This window comes from Phragmites australis, chromosome 15, assembly GCF_958298935.1.
Source record: "Phragmites australis chromosome 15, lpPhrAust1.1, whole genome shotgun sequence".
Classification (NCBI taxonomy): Eukaryota; Viridiplantae; Streptophyta; class Magnoliopsida; order Poales; family Poaceae; genus Phragmites; species Phragmites australis.
This window is the reverse complement of record NC_084935.1, coordinates 18,524,926-18,535,307: the sequence shown is the minus strand read 5'-3', so window position 1 is coordinate 18,535,307 and position 10,382 is coordinate 18,524,926. Positions and strand designations below refer to the sequence as shown.

At 40.4% G+C, this 10,382-nt stretch overlaps 1 protein-coding gene across 2 annotated transcripts; it reads left to right on the top strand.

Annotated features, from left to right (window-relative positions):
- Nucleotides 1-1,589: 1,589 nt before the first annotated feature.
- On the top strand, nucleotides 1,590-7,076 carry LOC133892751 (probable E3 ubiquitin-protein ligase XBOS34). 2 transcript variants are annotated; one of them, XM_062333695.1, is made up of 9 exons: nucleotides 1,590-2,086; nucleotides 2,207-2,321; nucleotides 2,884-2,964; nucleotides 3,056-3,144; nucleotides 3,240-3,331; nucleotides 3,471-3,552; nucleotides 4,298-4,367; nucleotides 5,667-5,752; nucleotides 6,040-7,076. In XM_062333695.1, the coding sequence occupies exons 1-9, from the start codon at nucleotides 1,985-1,987 to the stop codon at nucleotides 6,814-6,816; spliced, it is 1,494 nt and encodes a 497-aa protein (XP_062189679.1). In that variant the 5' UTR covers nucleotides 1,590-1,984; the 3' UTR covers nucleotides 6,817-7,076. The 2 variants fall into 2 exon arrangements, with proteins under 2 accessions (XP_062189679.1, XP_062189678.1); XM_062333694.1 differs by having other exon boundaries at nucleotides 1,591-2,086; nucleotides 4,265-4,367.
- Nucleotides 7,077-10,382: the final 3,306 nt, after the last annotated feature.

The window sequence follows — 10,382 nt, the reverse complement described above, 5'->3', positions numbered from 1 at the left end:
GATTGTCTGGACATTCTGACACCTAATAGTCGTAAGTCATGATCTGGCCCTCAAGAGGCTCCATGGACTTGTCAAGACTTGAATCAATGGAGGTTCTAAAATTATCGTAGAACTCGTCGTCAGAGAAACTAGATCGAGGAGACATGATGCGAGTAGTTCATGATGACGCCGCTACGATCCCCATGGACGACACCAGCTATCTAAGGTTGATAAATTGATTTAAGCTAATATTTATAAAACTAGGGATACTTGGGCCTCCAACTACTCGATCGTAGAGATCTCGATGAACACAAGGTTTAGATAGGTTTATGCCCCCCTTAGGTAATATGCCTACGTTCTATTATTGCTTTTCACCATACATTTTCTTAGAAATCACAAAGTACAATGGGAGTGTGTCTAGATATATTTTTAGGCTACCCAGCAAGTTCTTCTGTGTGTTGAATCTTGCAAAAGGTTACGTTATCAGGCTCTCATAGAACATGACTTGCACCGAACAATAAGAGATTGGATCGGATCCCTTAAACATGCTCCCTACCCCTTCTTATATAGTCTTGTTAGGGGTAATCGTAACTTGCCTGGAGTCTTGCCTTCTAAATATCTAAGAGATTTCTTCCTAGTACTTGATAGATCTTTAAAAATGGTTTTCTAACTTATTTTATCTCACAGAAATTGTAGATATACCATACGGGTGTATCACCCTTGATTTAATACGTATTCAATTCTTAAATTCTATTGTTATATCAGGAAGTACCTGTAATAATTAATTATCAAAGGCAATGAAAAACAATAAGTTTGCATGGCTTCAAAACAAAATATGCCTTATATTTTTGAATGGGGAGAGTACTACTTCTACAGGGGTAAACTTGGACTCTTGGAGTCAATAACTTTTTGGGGGGCCTGTGCGGCCTCTTGCTTGGCCCCAAAAAAATTTCCGTATTCATGTGCATCTCCATTCATTTTATCCATTGTTTGATTCTCACTTGGTTCCCAAGATGCAATTTGTATTTGCCGTTAACATCTACAGTCCACATGGTATTTTTATAGGTATAGTTCACATGGTTTTAGTATACTTGTATATAGTTGATATGCTCAAGTTTTTCTTATCGATACGAAGAATATCGGATGAATCTAAGAACAGTGGCTAGAAATCCACCTTCCCTCTCAAGTATCAGTAGTATGAGAGATAGTGTGAGCTAGAAAGGATGTATTGATAGTGATCTACTTATAAGTTATAATATATTATAATACATCTAGCTCTAAACCGTATGCAAGAGACGTAATACTTGGTCACAAAAATACATTAACCACGTATTCCTTGAAAATACGATTGACCACATCATTCATGCATTCAGAAGGGGAAAAAGAAGCAATGAGAAGCCATGCTTCCAGAAAGAAAGATCGCATTTTAACTGGGCAATCAGAATTCAGAAGGCAATTACACGAATACGCGTGGGTCAACTCTGCCACCTGTGCTGTGCAAGTCTTCCAAGTCAAACCCCCAAAATTAGTGCAAGTCAAACCCGGCCAAAGGAAGCGCGCACGGCATGAGCATGACGCCCCTCGTCTGTCGCCTCCTTCGCCACCAAGGAAAACGAACCCCCCCCCCCACCTAAAGTCAACCTCCGCTTCAATTTCCCACCCCATTCCCTCGCCCCCGAACCACCGCGCATTAAAAGTCCAATCCCCTCACGAAATCCAATCCCCCAATCTCCAGCGCAGTCCAATCCAACCCCCACCGGCGAGGCAACCACCCGTTGTGCTCCTCTCGCTCTCGCCGCCTCCCGCGGCGGGGATCTCCGGGTCCCTGAGCCGGAATCCCGCGCCGCAGCCAAGCTGAAATCTTGGAGCGATCGCCCCTGGAAACCCTCTGCTGATTCTCCTCAGAATCTGATTCTTTTTTAAGGTGAGCTGATCGACAGGATTGAGGATTGGGGTCTTCCTCGGCGTCATTCTTTCGATTTCTTGAGCTGGTTGGCGAGTCGGAATGGGGCTGCAGCAGTCCAAGGAGGAGCTGCTGTACCAGCAGGTCAACTACGGCAACGTCGACGGGATTCGGACCCTCCGGGCGCAGGGCGCAGGCCTTGAGGTCAGGATACAAGTTTACTCTGCTTCTAATTAATCTTCTTCAGTGTAGCACTTGTTTATTTGGTTGGGAACTGATTGAGTTACTGTTGTGTTGATGGTGGTGGTGAATGTTTGCTTGCAGTGGATTGACAAGGAAGGGAAGACACCCCTGATGGTCGCCTGCATGCGGCCTAATCTGCTCAATGTCGCCAAGGTGCTGATTGAATTGGGAGCGAATGTGAATGCGTACCGGCCTGGTATGGGTGCTCTTCTCATGACTTACTCTTGCATTTTATGCTGCCTTAGTTCAACTTAGATTACCAGTCATATTCCTACAGTACATGAAAGGGAATTTGCACAAATTTAGTGGTCTGGACAGGAAATCGTTCTCTTTTAGTTCTGTTCTAGGACATTAAAGTCAATTCATTGGTTCACTCAAGCAAAAGTCTAATTTCGATACCATCAGGGTGCAAAAGTGTGCATATGTTGGAATGAAGTCACACCTTGAAGTTAGTACAGCTCAAAGTACTGAATCAAATAGACCACCAGGGTAGATTGCAGGCAAGGAAAGATTTCTTAGCGCCTTGAGTATTGGATATTTTGCGAAACAAACACAAGAAGCTATAACATCACACTATTGACAGTTTGACGCACATCGTTCCAACTCTACTTGACAGAAATGTATCATTTGATGTGATCCTTTCAAGTTATAGACAAAGTTATGTGTGGTCATTAGAAACATCCCTGGACGCGCGCTTAATTGAAGAGGTTACTATTGTTGTTATCACATTAGTAACGTCTCCCTTTTTCCATTGGCAGGATCACATTGTGGGACTGCACTGCACCATGCTGCCAAGAAAGGACTTGAGAAGACTGTCCATTTACTTATCTCACATGGAGGTATATGATAGACTCTGTATATGATGCCGTGCTTCATTTCCTGTCTTGTGATAGTTCTGCGTTAGCTTCATTTATTGCCATATTTTTGCAGCTAATCCTTTTATTACAAATGATAATTGCAATACCGCACTTGAATTGGCAAGAGAAAAGGGCCATGTGAATGTTGTACGGGCCATAGAGGTATATTTTTCCTTTAGCATCCTATTTTGTGCTATAATACTTATGGCAACTTATTCATTTTGATCATTTACTATATGTTCTTTAATTATTTTTAGGGACGAATTTCTCTATTTTGTGGATGGATGAGGGAGAATTACGCTCCTGGTTTTTTGGAAGCATTTGCTTCACACTTCATGACAAGAAAGATGTAATATTTTTAGTTCAGACAAGCATTTTCTATTCCTCCTGTTAGTACATCTAGATGTATATCATGAAGCAGATAGATGCGAGGATCATTACACATTATTGTTTATGATTACCAAATGCTTCCTTTTCATTCTCCCCAGTTGGGCGGTGGTTTTACCTCTTGAAGTGCGGAGTCCGACAAGACCTCTCAAGTTAGAGTTAGCTATATATCCGGAACTGCAGGTAATGAGAGGAAGTAAAGTTTGATTCAGTTCTGTTTTTTTTTTTTTGGCTCTTATGTAGCCCATTAGGTAGGAGTTACATGTAGAGTTGTGGATTTGTTAATGTATCACCTACAAATTGAACTCCTACACTGTTTTCCTGTCAGGTGTTACTGACACAGTATATTAACAGCATTGATAATCTCTCTATCCTTGGAAGTGTATTCTTTCCCACATATCTAGTCTGGTAGTATAAGTACCATTTGTCAAAAATTTGAAAATTGTGCATAGTCACTGCTACACGCTCATAACATTCTTTTTTGGAACAAATTGCACTGGAATTACCTGTACTTCTGATTTCCTTCTTCTTTGGTGCAACCTCACGCTTGTAATTGAAGAAGTGAAAGTTGCTGTCCTGTGCTTTTGATTTCTTGCACATGGTTTGGAATTTACTCCCTGTTCCCCAAATTTAGGTAGTAAATATGCTCGAGAGTCAGAGTTGGAAAATATAGCTGGCAGTGGGTGGAGTTACCTGTACTTCATGATATGGCATGATAAAATTATCACCCTGTTGGTTTTTCTAGAGTAGTGCTTTTCTTACTTCAGCAATCAGCAGTAAACAGCGCACTTATTCTGCAGTGATACAATGCTAACTTTTTTGCGCAATTTTAATGGACATATGATATAGAGTGGTTATCATTGTGATATTTCTTTTTCTTGTTATGAATACGCAGGCTTCTAAACCACGTGCTGTAATTAAACTACAGAAATCTCAGATTGAGGAACCAAAGCTTAATCAGGCTGACCCTTCCATAACCATTTTTGATAAAGGAACAAGTATGTACCATGTTTTAGTTTTCAGTTTACAGATTTTGCAAGTTGTAAATTCTTATACTAGTTGCAAATGCTTGGTTATGGTGCTGGCTACATGTTTTGTTGATATGATTCCATTTTAGTGCAATTTTACATCATGCTCATGTCTGGTGTCAGGTATAATTTGCTAAAAAAATAGAGGTGCCTTTTTTGTGTTCCTGAAGGTTCCATGTTGCCAACTTCATTCTCTCATTCCTTGTTCATGGTCAGGAGGAAATGGGTTCTTTTATTTAGTATATTCCAACTAGAGTTAGGACTAGGAGACATGTTCTGTGTCAAACTTGTGATTGTGTATATCTTTTACCCTACAGAGAGCAGCAAACAGTAAGAATTGTTACACCCGTACACTTGTACTAAATGCATGATCATTCCTTTTCTTGCGGAAGGTGAAGTTGGTACATGGTTATCATAGTAGTCCTTAAGGCTCATGAACTGAGAGGTCATTGGATCAAATCTAAAAAAATCTTAAATATGACTTATCATGCCATGGCTGTTTGCCACAAGGAATGGGTACCATACCAGCTAGACTAGCAACCATTTGTCTTGTTTTCACAATCGCTATTTGCAAATGGATCATAAATTCAATCAAGTCCTCAACCATTATTGGTTTTTAAGTAGACTATTCGGGATTTTAAGAAGAAACATGGAGTGTGAACATGATGAATGAGTACGAAAAATGTGGCTGCTAACTATATAACATAATGGGACTTTTGTTACTGTGGACATTTGGGGTTAAAATACCTCGAGCAAATTCCCTTTATGAACCTGTTTTGGGGTCCATACATCATGCTGGATCTCAGTAATTGTATATTTTGCTTTAACATTTTATTGGTTTCCCTTATCTTTTGATTAATTCAACTTATCTCAATGAAAATTAGACAACATTATTCACATTAACAAAAAGCTGTTATTACCTTGATCAAATTCCCTTTGTTGTATGAACTGGTTTGGTCCCTGGAGTAGTGCTTCCATCTGCTCTTTTTAAAATATGCACAACACTATTTTGGTCACTGTTGTTTTGGTTGTTGTGCAAAGTTTTTCTTATGCAGTGTTTTCTGGGTACTTCATAAGTTTCTATGTGATGTTTCACTATGTCTTATTATCTCACTGCATGATGATCAGTTAGAAACTTAGACAGCTGCTTTTATTAACATATATATTGATACCTGTCAAATCTGCTCTTAAAGGTTAGGTTTCTATATTAAACTGGGGACAGTTACTACATAGCCATTCCTTTCTAAATTTTTGAAATGCTATGTGCAGAAAGTCGATACAAGCTCTTATCGACCCATGAAGGTAACAAACAGCAGCTTCAATGGTTTTACAGTGCATGTTGTGGCATACCACAGGTAACTTCCTGAAATGCTTTGCTTGCTCATTTAGTCACTCTGGTACATCCTTAATGATTATCTCAATGATAATTTTTCATCGTTCTTTGACTGAATTATTAAGAAAAAGAAACATGCCTGTCCTTGAACAATGTTTGCTTATATAACATCTGTAAATAACTTTAGCAATAATGATGTGAAGTTGAGCTATAATGTTTCGATGAATGTGCAGTTGACAAATTTGCAATCTTTTAACTTCATACAGAATCAAAAGTGATATAATTATCTATATTTCACTTCCTTTTTAGGTTGTCAACATGGTTGCAGTACCGCCAGCAAATCCCCCAGTGTCAAATCCATTACCTGTAAGTTCATCTTTGGCACCTTCAGAGCTATCCACACCCAGCAAGGAGGATGATGAGTTAGCAATGGCTATTAATGCCTCCATCCAGTCAGCTATAGCAGAGGGAGCGCCCAATGTGCAGCCAACTGCATCAACTACCAACACAAGTGGCTGGGGAAGCACTCCAAGCAACTCTCTCAATGGATGGGACCCAACGGATGCTCCTGCACCTCCGAAGATAAGTGGCCAAGCTCGGGTCGATGCCCCAAGCAGCAGCACATACAATGGATGGGACGTGCCTGGAACAAGCTCTAACCTAAGTTCATTAGAATCCAACAAAAGCCAAAACAACCATCCCACTGTGATCCCACAGGAGGCACTTCCTGCTTTTCCAGTCCCGTCTGCACCACCATTTGCTGAAGAGACCTTTTTCAACGGCCTTGTTCAGTATCCATCGGTGGATTCCACCCCTGTTGACGTAACCATGCTAGCTACCTCCGAAGGTGGTACAGCGGCAACATCTGTGAAAGCTGGAGAAAACGAAGCTGGTGCGAGTGGCAGCGGCAACACACCCTCCGGCACTTGTGTTATATGTTTGGATGCCCCTGTGGAAGGCGCCTGCATTCCATGCGGTCACATGGCTGGTTGCATGTCCTGTTTGAATGATATAGAGTCCAAGAAATGGGGGTGCCCTATTTGCCGTGCCACGATTAACCAGGTTGTCCGTCTCTATGCTGTTTGAGGTGTAGAAACGTTGGGCATGGAAAGTTGGCGATGGATGGTTCTCGCTGTAAATTTTGATGGGAACATCTGTATCGAAAAGTTATGCAATTCGGTGATTGTGCAGTTGTTACTGCACTGTAAATTATGACTTTGTTGTAATGTGAATTACTTGAGCTATTATACGGAAACTGTCATATGTATATAGTTGTTCAAGACAATTCTGTTGCTATTGCAGCCACGCCACTTGAAACGAAATAAATTTTCTACTACGTGCTGAAATTCTTAGTTGTACATGTGCGTGGAGCTTTTGCAAGATTGTGGCTGACGCTCGTCGTAATATGAGCGAAAATTATACCTTGTTCATCATCAATTGAGGGTGCTGCTATGCATTATGCCTGAAGGTGTCTGTTACTCTCTTTCAGAGATTGCTACTTGCCAAGGTTTTCGAGGTTGTCTGCACGGTGACATAATTTTTTCCTCTCTGTACTTTCTTTGGCCAATGCTAACAGATTTACATGACAAAATTTCTTTAAATTAATCAAATTTACAGAGCTCCAGGATCAAAGAAGAAGGGCACAATTGACAAATATGTTGTCGCAAATGGAGTAATCTGATGGATTTGTTAAACAAAAGTGACATTCCTTCCAATTCCATGTTATTATGAGCAAAGAAGGATTGTTTGAACAGCGGACAAGGGAGCAACAAATGCATTGCTTCACTTCATGCCAAGTAATCAATGTTACAAATTAACAAACGAATAGGATTACAAGAATTCGATGAAAGGATTACTCTGCCTACGCAGCGGCAGAGGGGTGTCAGCCACCTCCTCGACAAACCACCGATACTGGAGTGCGGCCGCCGCGCCAAGTCTCCCGTCGGGGTCGAAGCATAGCAGGCAGGCAAGACCTCACATCCGGCCAGCGACAGCTTCGGCAGGTCCTGGAACGCCTTCAACCCGCTCTCGCTGAACTCGTACCGCACGTCCAGCACCTTTTTTTTTAAGAACTCCAGTACTGGTGAAGAAAGCTTTATTAAGATGCTCAAAGATAAAACGAACACAACTGTACAGAGCCTAAGAGTAGGCTAGTCACTACAGACAGAAAAGGAAGAAGAAACATTAACTAAAACTGTTAAGCCATTTGGATAAAGAAGAGTGAAGAGAACTGCTAAATCTGTGCAGCTGCAAGCGCATAGTATCTATAAAATTTGAGCGCTAATTACGAAAGGTTAGATTGGCACACTAAATTATCTTTGTATTCCTTTGTTTCCAGATTTCCTATATTGTAATGGCAAAGACTTTCATAAAAAACTGATGGTGAAAAGCTTGCACTGATTCATGGACCATATAAAAAAATTAGCAGATATGTTCCAAACAATTCTAAGAGAAGACCAATACGTGACGCTAAAAGGAAAAGCAAAGAAGAGATAAAATACAGTCTCTTCAATATTTAAAGTACAGAGAACATAGTTATAGTCATTGTCTTAGATTCTTTATTTTTTCTTTTTTTATAAATTACGAGTGTTAATTCTATCGTTAATTCTATCTTTAAAGAGGAGACAGATGAAAATCTTGATTATTTTAGCACTTTGATTTCCAAATCCCAATAATGGGTGCTCGGGTGAAATAGATTTATAGGGCAACCGAAGGGATCGGTGACGGCCTAAGAGGTGGTGAATTAGGACATTTAAAATTAATCGATTTAAAAAACTTCGTAAGATAAATCTATATTAATTTTTATCTAAATATGCTCTAAATTTATCTAGTATGTCTACTCTACCATTTAAAGGTTTGCAACATATAACTACTCCTAACAAACTACTCTATGAAGGTAAATATGTAAGGATAGATTGTAAGAAATAAATGCGAAAATGTAAAGATGGTAGAGAAAGCAAACTCGGTATAAGAGATTTTTATCTCGTGGTATCGATGGCATAAACGTCACCTCTAGTTCATGTTGGAGCAGCCACTTAGGCTATAGCCCTAGGACAGCACCCGGTCACGACCTTTGAGCCACCAAGGTCTTAAGTGGGTAGAGTCGCCAAACCACCAAGGCAAGGCCTCTCCACAAGCCTCTCTTTCGGTCACTTGTCATCATCTTAACTTTGGAGTTTGAACCACCAAGACAAGGGTCTCCTCTTCCCAATACAAAAGTCTTACCACCACTCCACACTAAGTCGAAGGGTCAACAATTATAAGCCACCAAGGCTTATGGTGCCGGTGAGTCATCAAGACTCTAAAGTACTAGCATACCACTTGGTACAATGTAAGATCATTCCTTGATCCCCTCTCTAGGCACCAACATCGGACAACAACTCTCTTTAGACCTGTTAGCACTAATCACTTTCTAATCATGTGCTTAAATGCTTTGGATAATTACTTTAAGCACTTTGGTGGCTTGAATGTCTTTCCAAGTGTATGTGAGCTTCTCTGGACTCCAGCACCTTTAAATGACCGAGTGGAGGGGTATTAATAGAATCAACCCCGCGGACTAGCCGTTGCCCCAACGATCACATTTCATTGTACTTACCGGAAGGTCTGGCGTGTGCAACATTACAAGAGGCAAACCATCCGACGTGTATTCTCTACGAACTAGCCGTTGGAACTCCACTTTGTTTCTTGTGAATGCCGGAAGGTCCGGTGTGATGCCCTCTTTGAACACCGGAACATCATATGTGCATAGGATGCCAATCGAGCCATTTGCAAGTCCTTTGGAAAAAATGGTCCGGTGCGTTCATTTTGTGAACATCGGAATATCCAGCATGTATTAGATTTCGCTGCAAACTTTTTTTGAACACTGGAGTATTTTTGTGAATACCGAAGCTTTTTCTTTGTGAGAGTTGGAAGATCCGGCGTGTACAATTTCAGCAGAAACAATAATATATATTTTGGGCATAACTTTTCGCTCCAAACTTTGATTTTGATGATCTTAGACTCTATGAAAAGCTTGTGAAAAGCTCTACAAGATTGTACAGAAATCCATCCCATTTGATAACATCAAAATTCATAAAATAATTTTAATTTATTCCTCTCTTTGTCCCAGCTTCGGTGACTTCTCTTTTATTGCATCCATGAGACCTACTAAAGCATATACTTGATAAACATGTTAGTCCCATTAACTATATTATCATTAATCACCAAAATCACATACACGTCCTAAGAGGGCTATGTTCGCTACAATATCGTCTTTTTTTGGTGATCAAAGACAACACAATCAAAGCAAGAGGCAAATCATAAATGATACCAATTGTAAAGAACACAATGACTTATCTCTTTGCTTGGATGTATAGTAAGAACAACCAATTGATACCAAATGTAAGGAAAATATCACATCTTGTCATACCTTGTTCATACCTTCACTTTGTCCCCCTTTTGTTGTTGCCACCATGAAGATAATTCTCCCCCTTGCTCCATTACCACTATCTCCCTTGACCAACCCATGCAAGTGCTCATTGCTTCTTCTCCCCCTTTGTCAACCTTGGCGTCCCTAGACATTTTATTTCCTTGCTTGTTCTTCCCCTAGACATGCCATCTTGCTTCATATAACTTGAACTTACTTTGGCTGCCAAAACTCTTCCCATTTGTCA